Raw genomic sequence first — 19,638 nt, 5'->3', positions numbered from 1 at the left:
GTGCATATTTGGTTAAAGGATAATTAATTTGGAGACAAAGGCAATTAAAATAGGTTTAAATGTGCATTGTACGATTATACAAATGATAGGATTATGCCGCTTTTTGGGGGAATACTGCATACATAACACACAATAATAATATTAATAATAGCAATTAATAAAAACAATTTTTTTGGGGGGGGAATCTGAAAGGAGTAATTTCACTCGCAGTTCAGCGCATTTTGCAGGCATTCCTGATTATTTCAGTAATATTCTAGAGATAGCTTGTATAAAGAGGTACCTTGCATGTCTGCTTTTGTGCACCTGTGTAACTATACACTTATCATCCTAATCATCGAGGTGAATTAGCTTTCTGCTCAGCTCTCTGGGCTTTTGCATCTCTTCTCATGGCCTACTAGAAACCTTGTGATCTATTCTGAAATAATCAAATAAAATCCACTTTTCAGCTCCTATCCCCAGCATATAATCCCAGCTGGAGAAAAAAAAAAGAAAAAAATACACACGCAGTTTTAATCTGCTTGAGCCCTAATAAGTATGGAGCTAAAGTGAAAAAAAAAAATCTATAATGAAATAATAGATAAATATGGCGTCAAGGAAAGACATTTGCACACGCCACAAAAATGCAGCACATTCTTGGTTGTTTGCAGAAAATTTACAGCTGGGCCATAAAAGTTTACGACTGAATCACAAGTTGGATTGGCCACAGGAAGTCATGTGGACTCTCCATGAACGTGAACTTTTTATTGTGGTTTCTTGTACGCTGCGCTTCTCCTTGTAGCAGTCCTCCCAGTGCCAGGGACCGGGACCAGCCGATCTCTAGGTATTCCCCGGCCAGTAGACATTCTATAGGCAGCCAGGGCTTCCTTCCCTTCTCAGGCTCGGAGGCATTTTGGAAATAATGAATTTACTGCACCTCTTGGTCGCCTCCCCCTTTTCCACCCCTAGGGGCAAAAGCCACTACATTTCCTCTGGAGCAGCACAGAATAAGGAAGCGCTGGCTTGTATATAGCTTTTTTTTTTTATTATTAGTAGTAGAATTTTCCCTCTGCTCAGGATCTGTCTCTTTTGTCCCCACCTTATTATTATTTTTTTTTATTATTTTTTTTTTTTCCCTTGTAATGTTTTCTTGAAGCTCCACACAGGCAGCATCACTGGATCAGACACAGGGAGAGAGAGAGAGGGAGAGAGCAGGGGAGAGGGAGACAGAGAGAGACAACATGGTAAGTGTTCTCTTATTGGCTACATTGTCTAACTAATGATCCATAGCAATGGGTGGTAAAGAAATGGCGACATGATGAGCCTGGCAAGACTGGGGTATGATCAGCATGTGGGATGATTGGGGTGATGGTGCAATGTACATATATATATATATATCTATATATATCTATATCTATATATAGTGACTGTATGCCCATGTACATAGATAGATATATAATACATGCGCACTCATACACTGGCTGCGAGGTGATGTCACTGGTTTCTATAGACAGTTCTCTTGCTGTTGTTATGGCTGAGACCTCTCTCTTATGTGACTGTGCTGTGAGGGGTCTCTAGGCCTGGGAGAAGGGCTGTGATGTAACAGCAACACACAAACCGCTGAGGGACTGAGGTCGGAAGCTTGGGGAAAAAAAACACATGTAAGACGATGTTAAATGAAAAATGCTAACTTTTTACTTTTTTTTTTTCTGCTCCTGAAATATTTGATTTGTATGGGGGGAGATCTGGGCATGCGCAGAATGCTCAGGGGCCAATTTCTTCTGCAGATGCCAAACTCAGACTGGGTCGCTTGATCTTGACAAGTTTGGCTTAAAGTTCAGAATTTGTTCTGATAATAGGAGAATATGGTTTTATTTGCTTTTTTTTTTTTTTTTACATTTTTTTAAATTGTAGCTTCTGGTCACTGGACTTGCAGTGCAGCAGTATAATTAATCAAGGAAAGGAATCTCTTTGCCTTTTAGTTTTTGATCCCAGATATCGGGAAAATAAATAAAATAAAGTAGTTTTCGATTAATCAATGGAAGGCTAGATAAATATGTGCATCAGATCAGTTTCTCTGTCCCCTCAGTGTGCAATCTAATCGAAAGAATGCATTCTCTCTCTCGATATATATATATATATATATATATATATATATATATATATATATACATACACTTGTCATATATGTATACATATATAAATATTATAAATATATGCACATACATATAGAGATAGACCTAGCTATACATACAGTATATATACAGTAATATATATAAAATATATATACAGTAATATATATATATATATATATATATGTATATATATATATATATATATATATATATATATATATATATATATATATATATATATATATATATATATATATATATAATTTTGCTGGCCTATTGCCCGAATCCAGCTTTGCGACTGTTGTGTGTCATGAGTATTTCTGACGGGTGGGGCCTGGGAATGAATGAGGCCCCCAGCTTTGGCTCTTGTCCTTCTTTGTGCAGGGCTGTATCGCACTATATACTGTACATTCACACCCAGGTGAGACATTGAGGATATAGAAGCTCCATCACATATCCCCTGCTACATATATTATTCTAATTGCCGGTGTATTCTCTGGCTCCGCAGGATAATGTGAGGCCTGCTCGTCTTTATCCCCCACACGTTATTTCACTGTATCGATTTCCCTTTGAGCTCAGCCTGGGCCCATCCCTCATAAACCTGCATCAGACAGAAACATTTTATATCAGGAGTGTAATGGTGATTTATTCATTGTTCTCAGTTTTACAAATAAAACTCTATTGAAATAAATGACCTGCTTTACCACACAGCCAACAGGAAGAGTAAATGAGGGCCATAAAGCAAGGCCCAGCTATCGACTTCCCCTAGATGGGAACTACCAGAAGTAGAAAAAAAACCAACACAGAGACACTTTCTTCCATTATGTCTGCATTCACTCACTTGATAAGCAGATTTAAGCGTTAACAAAAGGAAAAAATAAAAGACAAATTAAAAATAAAAAAAAATATTCAGACACTTAATGATAAAAGTTACAGAAAAAAAAGATAGTAATGATAATAATAAGAATAATAACTGTAAAACTGTAATACCTTGACATAACCTATATATAGTATATTATTCATTATATTTTTCTAGGTGAATATTTCAATTAATTTTAAATTGAATATTGGTTTTAATATCGTTGATAACTATGTTAATGTATTTTTTTTCTGTGATTTGTGTTTTTCTTAATGCTGACATGCTATGTTCTCATATTTTACACTATTTTATTTATGAATCTCTGCAATATGTCGAGCTCTATCTATCAATATATATCAATCTATCTATCTATCTATCTATTATCCATCTATCTCTCAATCTATCTATCTATCTATCTATCTATCTATCTATCTATCTATCTATCTATCTATCTATCGATCTTGTATTTATCTATCGCTGTGTCTGCACAGTGGTGTAGCCCTCCGTGCGGTAGATGAGGCGGACTTTTCTGTGGATCTGTGATCAGTTGCCATGTGGAATGATTTACATTGCTGTGCTATGTAATAAGCAGACGGGAATATTGAAGCTGTCCTCACACTGCTGGCGTGTTTATAGTCGTGAAAATGTTCTTACAGATAGAAAACACAATTTGGTGTTAAATATTCTTGGTGTCTATGAATATTTTATGCCCTCTCGATATATTTGTTCATTTTGCTCTTTGAGGCGGCAGTAAAACGCTCAACTACAAAAATAACAGGGTATTTATGGAAGTGAGTGGTAAGCTAATAAGAGAGTGGGAGCGGAGCTGCGCCTGTTCACTGCCTGTATTTATTGGAGAGATTCTCCGGATTATTTCCTTGCTTAAATCCGCTTATTAAATTTACAGTCGTAGTTTAAATTGTATAAATACAGTAATAACAATAAAAAAAGAACACAATGAAAAAGAATGAGTTCAATGGGCTGTGGGCCGTGCAGGATGTGAACTGCAGGTCTGCTACTTTTATTAGACCACGGTCATAATATCAACAGTTAATGGAGGGGTCAAGCTGCTTCTGGCGACTGGGATTATGTAGGGTTGGTCCTACAGATCTATCTATCTATCTATCTATCTATCTATCTATCTATCTATCTATCTATCTATCTATCTATCTATCTATCGTATCTATCTATCTATCTATCTATCTATCTATTATCTATCTATCTATCTATCTATCTATCTATCTATCTATCTATCTATCTATCACATATCTATCTATCTAATATGTATCTATCTATCTATCTATCTATCTATCTATCCATCTATCTAATATGTATGTATGTATCTATCATCTATCTATCTATCTATCTATCTATCTATCTATCTATCTATCTATCATCTATCTAATATAATCTAATATATATGTATGTATGTATCTATGTGTCCATTATCTATGTAATATGTATGTATGTATCTAGCTGTCTCCTATCTATCTAATATACATGTATGTCTGTATCTATCTGTCTGTCTGTCTATCTATCCAATATCTATCTATCTATCTATCTATCTATCTATCTATCTATCTATCTATCTATCTATCTATCTATCGTATCTATCTATCTATCTATCTATCTATCTATTATCTATCTATCTATCTATCTATCTATCTATCTATCTATCTATCTATCTATCTATCACATATCTATCTATCTAATATGTATCTATCTATCTATCTATCTATCTATCCATCTATCTAATATGTATGTATGTATCTATCATCTATCTATCTATCTATCTATCTATCTATCTATCTATCTATCATCTATCTAATATAATCTAATATATATGTATGTATGTATCTATGTGTCCATTATCTATGTAATATGTATGTATGTATCTAGCTGTCTCCTATCTATCTAATATACATGTATGTCTGTATCTATCTGTCTGTCTGTCTATCTATCCAATATCTATCTATCTATCTATCTATCTATCTATCTATCTATCTATCTATCTATCTATCTATCTATCTATCTATCTAATATATGTATCTATCCAATATCTATCTATCTATCTATCTATCTATCTATCTATCTATCTATCTATCTATCTATCTATCTATCTATCTATCTATCTATCTATCTATCAATCTATCTACCTTATATATGTATCTATCCAATATCTATCTATCTATCTATCTATCTATCTATCTATCTATCTATCTATCTATCTATCTATCTATCTATCTTATATGTTTATCTATCCAATAACTATCTATTATCTTTCTATCTATCCATCTATCTCGTTATTTTTATATATATATATATTCTGATATGCACTATAAGGAATTGCACTGCAAGTCTGTGACATCCAAGTTTGTTTATTCTGTGGTTTGTGGCTGCTTCCTATTGGCTTGTTGTTTGTTTGTTTATATACTGCCCCCAAGTGACCAAATGCTGCTAAACCAGCTCTCACTCTGCTCTGGTCACAAGCATTGTTATCTGCTGGCTCTGTGGAATGCATGTGTTGCTTAATATTAATTTTGTACATTTTTAGAATTCAATTGTGTGCTGTGCTTGAACTTTTAGAATCTAGTTAGTTACATGTCAGGGTATATATTGTAGAAGGTTTTATTGAAGTGTGCTCCCAAAAAGTTTAGACTATCAGCTCATGCATGAATGTTTAGGTGGAATAAACAGAAAGTTCTTATCTATGCAATCAAATAATTACAAGAGACATAAACGTATGTGTTACCATTTTTTTTATTTATCAAGTATGTACAGACATCAAAACTCACTGGATCTCGATCTTTCCTTGTAATCTGATATCAGACATTGACCCCTAGTCATATCAATAGCAGAATATAAAGGACTACAGATTGTGTTTACCGTAATAATAATGTTGTGTCACTCTGTACCTCAAATTAGGAATCCAGATGAGAAATTATACCGGTTACATAGTAGCCAAAAACTTTTTTATATTCTGAATGTACAAGCAAAAGCAATTATTTTACCTGTAGAGTATGTGTCACGTGTATGGCATACTGTGAACTATGAATTCTGTCTACATCTATCTCTCTAACTATCTTTCTATCTAAATAAAAAAACAACAACAACAACTGGAGGCAGCACACCAAAAGAGTGTGCAAAAGTTGGTTATTTATAAGTCCAAGTGTAACTTTGTTTCGGTTCTATCTATCTATCTATCTATCTATCTATCTATCTATCTATCTATCTATCTATCTATCTATCATCTATCATCTATCTATTATCTATCTATCTATCTGTCTATCATCTATGTAAACTATTTATCGATTTATCTAATCTGTCTATTCCCATCATAGACTTATTTGTCGAGTTATTGCAGATATAAGTTTGTCAATTTGAAGTTTCTTACGATGCACAAATAAATAACAGAAATAGTCTATGGAGTACAGTGAATTAATATATTCTTGAGTCGCTTCCAGTTCTTGGTTGTAATCAGCAAAGATAAAAATCCGAATTCAGTGATTGGTTTAATTTTCAGCAGATCTTCATGTTTCAATTGATGGAACATTTATCTGTGGCAAAAAAAAAAAAAAAAGTTTTACATACTATAAGTTACACAATGTAAATTTGAATTATTACATATTTTAATAAATTAGATTTGTACTCTGTTTAATGCATAGAGATAAAACACGATGCCACGTATCAGGTATTCTACATTGATGTATGACATTATTGTACAACGATCATGTTTAGCATGTTTCTATTAATACAATTAAAGAAGCAAAGGATGTATAGATAGATAGATAGATAGATAGATAGATAGATAGATAGATAGATAGATAGATCATAGCTAGATAGATAGATGATAGATATTAGATAAATAGATAGATATTAGATAGATAGATAGATAGATAGATAGATAGATAGATAGATAGATAGATAGAGGGTAGATCATAGCTAGATAGATAGATGATAGATGTTAGATAGATAGATGATAGATAGATAGATAGATAGATAGATAGATAGATAGATAGATAGATAGATAGATAGATAGATAGATAGATTGATAGATAGATGTTGCAGCCTGTTTATTTCAGCATTTGGAAAGTTTATGGGAAACACACATGGCAGATACCCATCATGTCTGTGGGATTCAGGGAAGCTTTTTTTCACTCCTTAGCTACATCGTAAAAGTGAACTTCCTTATTCTTTACAATTATTTACTAGTTCCTCTGGCTGAACACAATGGGCGTTATAAAATGTCAGTGTAAATTTGCTAAAATTAGTCTGATTTATATATTTAACTCCTTCCTCTCGTCTTTAATAAGAAAATAGTCTATCACATTTTCTCCAGGCTATTTTTCACTATTGGAGCCCCAAAACACTTAAGAAAATTACATTAGAGAGCAACCGGCTGATTAAATCAATGCATCATATTCCATGCACAATGTATTCTCTTCCTAATACCAATGTATTCCAGAAAATACACTGGACATTACTTGGCAGTTTATATATCCCAAGTCCTATTATCATATTAATAAGCAGGTAGAGATCCCGGACAATAGTCTGTAGCTTTAAGGAGGTAATAAATAAGTAAATGCAATGAAGGCGGATAGGTTGTAAATTACTCATCGAAATTAAAAAGATGAAAACAAAGGTGCTTAGTGTTTATGACCCAAGTATGTGATGTCCAGTAAAATACATTTCAGCATTAATTACAGGAACTTTTGGAGATACAGCTTACAATTGATTGTGCACCGAAAACTATACAATAAATACATTATTTATGTATGTGCATTTATGTGTAAATATGTAATAATATGATAGATAGCTATATAAATAAATAAATAGATTCTAGATAGATAGATATATACTATCCAGTGGGTTTACACTACATACAAACACAGTCATATCCATTCATATGCATTGTGCTATTACTTATAACAAATAATCACATGCAGTCCTTAGCTCATTAGTAATGTGACCAAGTACATTGAATTTAAAGTGCTGAAACCTTCAAGGAACTTGGGTTCTCAAAGTTATAAGTCCCCTTAAAGTCCCTGCCGCGGTTTCCTTTCTTTAATTGGAAAGGATATAGAAAACACATGTGTAGAGGCAATTATTTTACATGTTATTTTCCACCAGTTAATCACTCTAATAATTAAAGAACTTATGGTGCAAACGCAATCATTATTCAGTACTATGCTGGTGGAAAGGGGGAGAAGTGAAAACACACAGTATATATATATATATATATATATATATATATATATATATATATATATATATATATATATATATTCTTACCTGCATATCCAGAATATTTGAGTATTTTGTGTACTGTAATTGTATATAATTACCTTTAAGGGAGCAGTAGGAGACACAGCCTTGAGTCAGAAGTCAGAGGTGCAGAACACTGGGCTGCTCCATACACATCTGTTTCTTGACAATATGCTGACTGTACATAATAAATATATGGTGCATATTATATACCCCGAAGGCAATAACATGCAGAACCGGATTGGAGGCAATGCTCGAGTTTGTAGTAAGAAATAAATATATAAATATCTAACTGAGCACAGTAGCAAAAGCACAGTAGGAGGAGAAACTGAAATTCTCAGGTTTTTCAGGGGCATAAAACTTTTTTTGTTTTCGTCCAATTTGCTGAAATGAAATAATGAAAATCACGGTTTCCCTTTGTTGCTGGAAGTTCCATGTGCTAGTAGCCAGTTTTCTACTCCCCATAAATCGAGCAGAGCTTTAAGCCTTGCCCTTTGCTTATAGATGTAATAAAACACTTAACTTTCTCTTGTGAGAGAAGGAAGCTCCATTATTATAGCCCAGAGCTGCTGCTTCCAAAGCACCAAGTCCTTTCCCCTACCTAAAATAATGCCTGCATTTTTCTAACATTCACAGGACGAAAAAAGGGGCTTCTATTCTGTGCAGAAAGAGAAATAAATATCTTTATAAATATCATAAAAGGTAGATGTAGACTGAGAGTCTGTGGGTAGTCTGGCATTGCAGGGAAGACAAATCATACTGTACAATAAATAAAAGATAAGATGATAAGTGTACAATAAATGAAGAAAAAAAAAATATCATGAGGTTTTATAGCCAAGTGGCTCAATCTAAAAACTAATAGAACCATGTCAACAAGATACAAGCACAATCACAATAAACCAACAAGAGCAAAAAATATCACTAATCTATCTATTATCTATCAATATGTGTGTATATACAATATATATGTATATATATATACACATTCACAAACATACATAGACACACACACACACACACACACACACACACACACACACACACACACACATCTACAGGTATTCTACTATACATATTATACTACTTAAACCTATGTTGTAGGTAAAACTTGCTCCTCAGCTGTTTCTTTCTTTACTGCTTTGTCCCACCACTAATACAGGTATTATTTTTTACCAAAACATGAGGTAGTAATATATAAAAATACAAGAGCTGCGCCCCCCACCACAACTCATGGATATTTGATAGACGCAACCCACAATTACAATGAAGCAGATATATACAAACCTTGTTTGTTGCATAGGGGAATCTATAGATCCCACACTCTGCTTGTATCATCTCAGCCTCAAATGGTCCTTTATTTGGGTAAAACTTTATTTTGTGTAGTTGCTGCACTCGGGGGACTGCTGGTGTTATACCAGGGCAATAAACGACCCCTGAATACGTCTGTTCCCATCTTTATGGCTTTACAGCCACCATTTCGCTTTGTTGGTCACAGGAAAAAGATCGTAAAATCCTTCAGCATCCGGGTTTCTCTTCAACCCTGAAAAAATATTGCTTTTTTTTGTGTAACTTTCACAAATAGTGGCCATTAGGAATAACAGCTTCACAACACTGTTCTAGCAACTGCCCCGCAATATCATTGTCCATGCAATGCAGCTGTAGTAGAATCACCCCTAGCATTATTATTATTAATAAATGGAAAATATATATAGTTATTCCATCTGGATAATGAGATGTTGTAATTTTAACAAACAAGGTGACTTTAGCTGGGTGGAATAATAAACTCATTACAGCACTGACCTGTTCTTTAGCTCTTAATTTTTGTCATCTCATTAGACCCTTTCAATTTACTAAACTCGTAGATCCCAATTTCACACATTGCAATTATAAATCAGCCAAGCAAAGAATGAAATAGGGATCAGGCACAACATATGTGGTGGTGGAGAGTGGAATGGGGGGATGTATAACAATGAACATAGTCTCACCAAAAACAATCATAAAAATAGGCGAGAATTACCCTGAATTATTATAATATGAGTCCTGGCAACTGGTAAACGAGGCAATGGGGTATATAGGTATATAAAAAAAAAATAATAAAAAATAAAAAATAAAAAAAAAATAATAATAATAATTATATATATAGTGTGTATATGTATGTAGATATGTCTGTGTATATATGTGTGCGCACATATATGTGCATATATACACAATATGTATGTGTATATATATACAATATATATATATACACATATATGCAAATGTATATATATATTATACAGACACTCATGTGTGTGTGTATATATATATATACACACACACACACACACACACACACACATATATAATATATATATACTATACACACAGACATATATGTATAGATATACACACACATATATACACACACACCTACATACTATGCATAGACCTATAGACACACACACTATATATATATATATATATATATATATACACACACACTGTATATAAACACACACACACTCATATATAATATATATAAATATATATATATCTATATATATACACACACACAGACATATATGTATGGCTATACACACACACATATATATATATATATATATATATATATATATATATATATACACACACACATACTATACATAGACCTACAGACACACACTATATATATGTATATATATACCTATACAAACACACACAGACATAAACAAAATTCCTATATCAATCTAGACCCGTCCATACCAAGCACACCCTACTACACACACACACTGTACACACACTGTACACACACTGTACACACATACATATATATAATGTGGACCCCGCACATAAGCAGCACATGTGCACCGTGGACATAACGCTGTATGTGAACTGCTTTCTGCCTGCTGCTGTTCCTCCCATAGGCAGCGCCGGTGTGCTGCCTGCTAAGTTCTTAGCGCTTGTGCATACATTAGATTCTATTAAGAACACAGTGAATTTCTCTGTGGATAAAATGCAAATCAGATGGCAGCTCCTGAGAATGCTGCAGGTCTCACAGCTCCGCGAGGATTTTTTCCGCTTATTCTCTTTTATTTTTACTCCTCCCAATAACTAATGTGATCTCTGTGATTCCAAGACTTTACTTTCAATGTATATACTTCTAACTGGGGAATCAACACAAGCAAAAACCAATTTTTTCCTCTCTTGACATGTCGCCTCCTATTGGCTGCAGGCAGGTCAGCTGACTTTGTCATTTTGTCTGTCCTGGAGTGGAGCCGTCCCTATAACAATCTAGTTCAGACTACAAACTGGAGACAGAAATAAATATTAAAGAAATCTTACAGGCAGGTAAAGGAGAAGATATGAATTCCTATTTCACCAACCCCTCTTTATCCTGCCATTTAGCCAGTGGCCAAGAAGTCCTCCCCAACGTGGCCCTTAATTCTACAGCCTATGACCCTGTGAGGCATTTCTCCACTTATGGAGCAGCCGTGGCTCAAAATAGGATCTACTCCTCTCCATTCTACACCCCGCAAGATAACGTGGTGTTCAGCTCCAGCCGAGGCCCCTATGAGTACGGATCTAATGCCTTCTACCAGGACAAGGACATGCTCACCAGCTGCAGGCAGAACTCTATGGGGCACAACACACAGACTTCCATTGCACAGGATTTTAACAGTGACCAAAACAGATCCAGTGTCCAGGAACAGAAAACCAGCATCCAGATCTACCCGTGGATGCAGCGCATGAACTCCCACAGTGGTAAGTTTTACAGCTTGCACATATAAATTACATAAACTCAACCATCTTTACGATCATCTCCCCAGCAGAACAGGCTCAGCTCCTTTTTTTATGGCCTCATAAAAGCCATAAACTAGTTCCTTTCACAGTTGCCGTTATAGGCCTTTTATTTGTTAAGTTGTTGCGAGCAAATATGGCTTGTTATGTGCTTTCTAATTAAAAGACGCTGCAAAGATCTGCCATAAAGTTCAACGAGGTTTGCATCCTTGTGGAGGGGCAAGAGTTAACCCACATACCTCTCCTTATATTAAGTGATAGATGGAAACACTTTTATACACTTTTACCCACTGCAGGCTTTTATTACTGCAAGGGGCTAATGCTAATATATGCATGTAGGCAAATGCATCTCTACCACCTCAGTATTGATAGCATTAATATATATACACACATGCTTCAATCTCAGCATAATTAACAATTTAGAAAGGATAGTGATATATATTCAATTTTATAATTAATATATATTTAGATGACGAATTGCAGTATTGAGAGTCTCTCCCTCTCTCTTTATATATAATTTATTTCTGGGAGGATGTGAACTAGACTAGAACTAGTTTAAAAGTATCTTTAAAAGTATACTTAAATTTTAATTATATGTATATATATTTATATACACATTATTATAGGGAATTTAACAGTTTGCAGAGGGTGAGCAAGTAAATATATGTACTACCTATCATTTTTCAATCTATCTGTCTATCTATCATTTAACTATCTATCCATCTACTATCTTTCTACCTACTATCTAAAATCTATCTATCATTCATCTACCTGTCATTTATTTATTGTATCTATTATCTATCTATCTATCTATCTATCTATCTATCTATCTATCTATCTATCTATCTACCATCTATTTATTTTATCTATCTATCTACCTACCTATCAATCTATGTATTTATCAATCAATCTATAATTTATCTATCACCTATCTATTATCTATCTATCTATCTATCTATCTATCTATCTATCTCTCTGACTATTATCTATCTATCTATCTATCTATCTATCTATCTATCTATCTATCTGTCTATTATCTATTTATAATTTCTATCTATCTATCTATCTATCTATCTATCTATCTATCTATCTATCTATCTATCTATCTATCCATCTATAGATCTATCTATAGATCTATCTATTATCTATCTATCTATCTATCTATCTATCTATCTATCTATCTATCTATCTATAGATCTATCTATTATCTATCTATCTATCTATCTATCTATCTATCTATCTATCTATCTATCTATCATGTGTCCTTACAAGTTGAGCCTGTAGATTGCAGGGTGCCAGTCGCCCAGTTCAGGCTGCAGATATTACTTGTGATTGTGGGGTTCTCACTAATGATTCTCAGTATATCTTGTGTCTGATTCCCTAGGGGTGGGCTATGGCACGGATAGAAGGCGAGGTCGCCAGATCTACTCCCGTTATCAGACCCTGGAGCTGGAGAAAGAATTCCACTTTAATCGCTATCTGACCAGGCGCAGGAGGATTGAGATCGCTAATGCACTTTGCTTAACAGAGCGTCAGATCAAAATATGGTTCCAAAACAGGAGGATGAAGTGGAAAAAGGAGAGTAACCTGTCCTCTACCCTAACTGGGAGCAACGGGGCATCTGCTGACAGCCTGGCCGAGGGCAAGGAGGAAAAACGAGAGGACACAGAAGACCAACCCAAAGAGTGAATGGGGGGCTCCCACCAAGCATCCCACCCCCACCCAGCTGGCAGAATTCATATGGATGGGCTGCATTATGGAAACAAATATATAATTATATTAAATATATATCTACACATCTCTTTCTAGAGCCAAAAGTGGACTAGCAATCCAATGAAGGAGAAGGACAACTCGCAGTGTGCTAGCTCTGGCCAGCTTCTGTTATCCACCATTATGGCTTCGAGTCTCTGTGTTATGTTGTTCCTCCAACTTTGACTTAAAAACAAAGACAGTATTTCAAAACGTCCCACATTTCCTTGTACAAGAACCATTGCCTGCAAAACACAAGGAAGAACGAGACTTTGCCTGTGTGTGTTGTGTGTTGTGTGATGGGATGGACCCAGCACAGATCAAATGTGAAGAGCTCTCCCCACAAACTGTCCTCCTGCCCCCTCAGCCCCAGGAGCCACGTCCATAGAGCACTCTCCCCATAGCCTGACTGTATTATTTGGATGATCCTCCATATTCCATACTGTGACAGTTCCCGTGTGAACTTTATTTCTCATTGTGCCCGTGGTGTCAGTATTTATATTTATGTCAGCACTGCAATGTTCAGTAGTAGCTCGTAAAATGAAGTTTCATAGCTGTAGAATAATGGTTCCATTCTGTGTCTCACCGACTATGTATAAAGATCACGTCCTATGGACAAACTGTTGAGTATTTAATAAAAATTGATATTATTTTTATGTGGTTCTATTTCTTTTATTTCCCTGGAAATACCCAGCTCTTTACTAGTGTGAGTGCACAACAGAGGCAGACTCCATTGTAAAAAAAAAGGAATTCACACCGGTGACAAACCCCCTGTATCCTCTGTCACTGCCATTCAGGCGACATAACACAATAAGCTATATTATTCTGCATTCAGGATAACTTCCTAAACACGTGTACTGTCTGGCTGCCTGCACCAAGCCAGCAAACAGGCAACTCACCACATGTAAGCAATATACTCTGCCTCTTACTTGTCTCACTTTTCCTATATTACCCAAAAGGGTAGACATTAAGTAGAAATATACATATATATGTGTATATATATATATATATATATATATATATATATATATATATATATATATATATATATATATATATAGTTTAACTCTAGTAGCCAAAGCAATACACAATATAAGCTTTAAAATGCCTAAGAACAAATCACATCTCAAAATACAATACAATATAAAAAAAGGGCAAAAATCCAAAAGTGGAAAACAAATTTATATTTGCAATGTATAAATGGCATAAAGGAAGAAAAAAAATACAGACACCATATTTACTGTTTTACATATAAAACCTATATTATTTTTGCCTGAATGGAGTTTTAGGCGGAATACTGAGCTTGAAAGAAGTAGTAATTACAGCTGTAATTAACTATTATTTCATAAGGATAGCTACAGAAAAAAAAGATGGTTGAGTTTATTCATTGATTATTTGGAAAAAAAAATACTTAAAAATATGTAAATGTGATAAAAAAAAATTGTAGTAAACAGAAAAGGGACTACAAGAAAGCTTGAAAACTGAGGATTGCTCAACTCTTTCCTGCTAGAATTAATTTAGAATTCGCAACCATCAACCATGAGTGTACACGTGTTACAATTGCGCTGAACCTTTCACCCTAAGGAAATCCAATATAAGTTGTGGCAAGTATATATATATATATATATATATATATATATATATATATATATATATATATATATATATATATTTATATTATTAGACACTACAACAGCAGAGGATTGCTATAGAGGAAGGCTGGTATATACAACCAAAACCATTGGTATTTTGGTATTTGCAGTTCTGATCCTCCATGCACAGCAGACAGGCAGAGACCAGAACTTTCGCTCCAGTGATCTAAGCCACAAACATTTATTGCACACGTATGTTTGGGAGATGCTTTCCTAGATAAGGATTTGCATTTCTAAGGTACAGAGCAGAAAACAGAACTGAACAAAGCCTTCCACATGGCTGACATCTATTTACACATGTCTTGTCTTATCTGATGGGGTTTATGCCTGTAAATACATATCTCAGGAATTAGTGGATATAAGGAAATATTATATCCCACTTCCAATCCTATAAAATATAAGCCCTTAAAAAAAGCCATTTTAAGGGCAGACTGCTGATTTTTTGCTCTATCCCATTTTATAAAGAAGTGATTAAATAATAGAATAGGTGTAATAAATTAATATGGTAATTAGCTAATTAAAACTATAATCTGTGCTGATATAAGCCACATTAGTGGTGAGAAAATAAACAGAATATACCTTTATTTTATTTTTTATTGGGAACCCTAGGGAAAAGGGGAAATGGTGCAGCCATTAAATTCCTTGTTGAATTGGTGGTCAACCACTATTGAAATAAATTATTCAGGTCGGGATATAGTTATAAATATCCAAGTGATGCGAGTCACCCATTGACCTGTCGCCCCAATGGTGGCGCAGCCATGTTTAGTAGCAGGTGCTATACCGCCCTGCTGGCACCAGGTGACGCTGTGGCCTCATTGTCTTCTTTTCCTTCTTGGGGCCTTGAGTTTTGTTCTGCCAACATATCAGATACGTTTCACAGGCTTCCATCAATAACCTCCTGGGGTCATCAAGCCAAATTTATGACTGGCCAACAGAGTCACGTGACTCTATTTAAACATCCCATATTTGGGCAGAGCACATAGAATAAAGAAAGAGGATTCCCCAGCTATAAATTCTGCACTTTAGAGAACAAAACCCCTGAACTTCAAAGGGCCACAAATCAAGGCTAATCAAAGGGTGCAAAAATAATAATACTAATAATAATCATCATCAGCTGCAGCTATGAGCTCATACGTAGCCAATTCATTCTATAAGCAAAGTCAAAATGTTCCTGCCTATTCCATGCAAAGTTATGGGAATTATGGATCTGTACCCGAGGTCCCTTCGTCCAGGTATTGCTACAGTGGGTTGGATCTGAGCATTACATTCCCATCTCCGGGGTCTTCCAACTCTCTAAACGGTCTGGACATGCCTTCCAACCCCAGCAGTAACTCTGAGCGGCCCTCCTGTACTGTCATGGGCTCTGGCGGGCACCCTCTGGGCAGAGGAGAGCAGGGCGCACTAAGCCCTGGGATTTACAACCAAAAAGCCGGGAGCACTTCGCTGGAGGACAGATCGAAAGGGATCGAGAACATCAAAGCAGAGCCGGTCCCCACCGCCCCACAAGGACAGCCAGCACCCCAGCAGCAGGGGCAGCAGCAGCAGCAGCAGCAGCCGCCCCAAATCTACCCCTGGATGACCAAACTGCATATGAGCCATGGTAAACTTTCACTTCTCGCTTTTGTTTCATAGGGTTTTGCATTGGTTTTTATAGGCCATGCGGGGCAAATAATAAAAAAAAACCCGAGGTCGTAAATTTTACGACTTAGGCATCAATTGCTCGTAAAACTGTCCACTAAAAGGCTTACAGGCTATAGACGTTCAAATTTATGACAGCATAATTGGATCATAGGAACAAAACGTGGAGAAAAGACAATAATTTCATTTTTTTAGGGGGGCAGAATATAAGAATTTATATTTTTTCTTACTTTTCATATACATTTATTTATTTAACCTGTAGTATTCCAAGTAGAGGGGCTTTATGCTTTAGGGATTGTTTGCTTTTTTTAATTGCATGTTTTGCTTTTATATTTAATGATACAGTAATATGTAGACGTGTTAAATATTTTGCCTGCGAGGAATATAATGTATAGCGCAGGGGATTAGTCTCAGAATGTGGGAGAATTTTTTTTTTCTTTAATCAAGGATCCTTTTTAATTCTTCCTAATTTGTAATGCTCACCCCTGCTACCTTGTTCCCTTTAGAAACTGATGGCAAACGTTCCCGGACCAGCTACACTCGCTACCAAACCCTGGAACTTGAGAAAGAATTCCATTTTAACAGATACCTGACACGTCGCAGGCGCATCGAAATCGCCAACAATCTATGTTTAAACGAGAGGCAGATCAAGATCTGGTTCCAAAACCGAAGGATGAAGTGGAAGAAGGATTCTAAAGTCAAAAGCAAAGACTCACTTTAAGAAGGGAACCTTGAAGGAGCTTAGATGTTTAATCTTGCATTTACTACATCTACTTTCAGAAACTTTTTTAATTTTCTCTTCTTGTATGAGGGGAGGTGGAAGAGATCAAGGGAAGGTAAAATCTTGATGACTGCACCTAAGATCTCCCCTAGTACACCCCACTCATGTATAGATAATGTACGGATCTGTATTTTGTCCATTAAGTGTATTATTTTGACCAATTTGAGTCTCAAGGTGGAGTAAAAAAAAAAATTCTCTAGGCAGCTCGCTCCTTGCTTCGGTTTACACGTCCAGGCTGTATTGTATAGACTTACAATCTGTCCAGGGTCAAGGAAAGTTCTTCAGAGAAAAAAATGCTAATCAGGCTACTGGTCTGAAAGGGCAGGGAAAGTGTGGCTGTATTATATTGTGCTTATTATAATAGGGGGGTGCTGGCCAGTTAGATGGGGGAATTATCTAAGGGAAAAGAACACAAGGCTAAAAAAAGTTTCAAGCTGAAACTTTCCTATTTGTTAAATAGAGTATTGTAGATGCACACTAGAATGTGTGTACATCCTAACATTTCCTCCATGCACTTGTATAGTCTCCATTATGTCACCATTATTCCAAGTGAACTTGTTCTTTTATGTCCCATTGATAGGTAGCATTTTTTTTGTTCTGTTCTATTGGGTCTGGATCCTCCACATATTCTCCCATTCCTTACACTATGGTATAATTTGTTATACTTCTGTGCAGGATCCATTACCATGGAGGGGCATGATGGAGGGGACCATTGGACTTGATTTTTTTTGGTGTAATTTATTGTATTTTGTTGCTGTTTTTATGCTTTTGTTTCATTTTTTAGTAATTAATGCTGAAGTGTATAAAGCCACAATTTGTACGTCATCGTTTTAATATAATCCTTCCTAGTCAGTTCTACTCAATAATGTAAACTCATATATTTATTGCTTTCAATTTCATATGTGAGAAATCATGAATCCTATATTTTGTCATATTGAATAAACTGCAAGTAATATAACAGTTGAACTGAATGTCAACTACATCTTTGGTTTCACATTCATTTCTGCAGGGGTGAGAGATATGGTGGCTTCTTTTTGGTCACAGATGTTCAATATAAAACATCTCATATGCCTTTAGATAATTGGGGGTCTTCAATGACTAAGCTTGAAATATAGAATCACAATTCCATTTTATGTGTGGTTGTTTCGCATAGGCACATTCATACACACCTTATCATTGCTGATGTAGCAGAGCTGAGTCTGTCATCTATGGGCTTGGTAACAGATATGACTGCAGGTAAACTTATCTCTTATCATGGTGCAGAGATAAAGAAAAGGATACATGCCAAAGCCATCTCTTTTTAATCTAGTATCTATCTATCTATCTATCTATCTATCTATCTATCTATCTATCTATCTATCTATCTATCTATCTATCATGGTGGAAATAGTGATATAAATACACATACCAAACTATGTAATATAATCACAAAATTCTACATTTTTTGGAGTGACTATAAAATAATTTGTTGAAGATAAAATATAATTGGGAAATATATATATATATCAAAATGACATACCTGGGAATCACCTTTGATCCTGAAATTTCTATTCCAGAGTCTCAAGCCAAAGTAATAACCTATATTGTAAAACTAACCCAAAGAAGTGAAGGAATACACCACTCTCACGGTCAAAATTGTTCTCTTGGTGTGTAAATTTCACTACAAGACTTGGATCCTGAGAAAATGATTCCATGGTGTTATCTGCAATCTGGCCTGAGATCTATTTACAGTAGGGACAAATGCTTGGAATAAGTTAAGGGGATCATAAAACTTTATGGCACTTCCGTTACACGTTGCAGACAAAA

General features: G+C 35.2%; 3 protein-coding genes across 4 annotated transcripts in view; all 3 read left to right on the top strand.

The window, feature by feature from the left end:
* The window catches only part of HOXC10 (homeobox C10), a 159,231-nt gene that overhangs the window by 42,699 nt on the left and 96,894 nt on the right, over positions 1-19,638 (top strand). The gene's annotated exons all lie outside the window — the stretch shown is intronic.
* HOXC6 (homeobox C6) lies at positions 11,010-14,417 on the top strand. 2 transcript variants are annotated; one of them, XM_077297947.1, is made up of 2 exons: positions 11,010-11,976; positions 13,373-14,417. In XM_077297947.1, exons 1-2 carry the CDS (start codon positions 11,577-11,579, stop codon positions 13,699-13,701), a joined length of 729 nt encoding a protein of 242 aa, XP_077154062.1. In that variant the 5' UTR covers positions 11,010-11,576; the 3' UTR covers positions 13,702-14,417. The 2 variants fall into 2 exon arrangements, with proteins under 2 accessions (XP_077154062.1, XP_077154063.1); XM_077297948.1 differs by having other exon boundaries at positions 11,012-11,976; positions 13,397-14,417.
* HOXC5 (homeobox C5) lies at positions 16,040-18,798 on the top strand. Its single transcript, XM_077297949.1, has 2 exons — positions 16,040-17,013; positions 17,558-18,798. Exons 1-2 carry the CDS (start codon positions 16,536-16,538, stop codon positions 17,770-17,772), a joined length of 693 nt encoding a protein of 230 aa, XP_077154064.1. The 5' UTR covers positions 16,040-16,535; the 3' UTR covers positions 17,773-18,798.

This window comes from Ranitomeya variabilis, chromosome 3 (genome assembly GCF_051348905.1).
Source record: "Ranitomeya variabilis isolate aRanVar5 chromosome 3, aRanVar5.hap1, whole genome shotgun sequence".
Lineage (NCBI taxonomy): Eukaryota > Metazoa > Chordata > Amphibia > Anura > Dendrobatidae > Ranitomeya > Ranitomeya variabilis.
The sequence above is the reverse complement of the archived record's forward strand: the minus strand, read 5'-3'. Positions and strand labels throughout refer to the sequence as shown.

Bases quoted from the DNA above. Each gene is read 5' to 3' on its own strand.
- HOXC5 (XM_077297949.1), top strand. From the start codon at position 16,536: ATGAGCTCATACGTAGCCAATTCATTCTATAAGCAAAGTCAAAATGTT. The intron at 17,014-17,557 runs GTAAACTTTCAC...TGTTCCCTTTAG, and splicing joins CAAACTGCATATGAGCCATG to AAACTGATGGCAAACGTTCC.
- HOXC6 (XM_077297947.1), top strand. From the start codon at position 11,577: ATGAATTCCTATTTCACCAACCCCTCTTTATCCTGCCATTTAGCCAGT. The intron at 11,977-13,372 runs GTAAGTTTTACA...AATGATTCTCAG, and splicing joins GCGCATGAACTCCCACAGTG to TATATCTTGTGTCTGATTCC.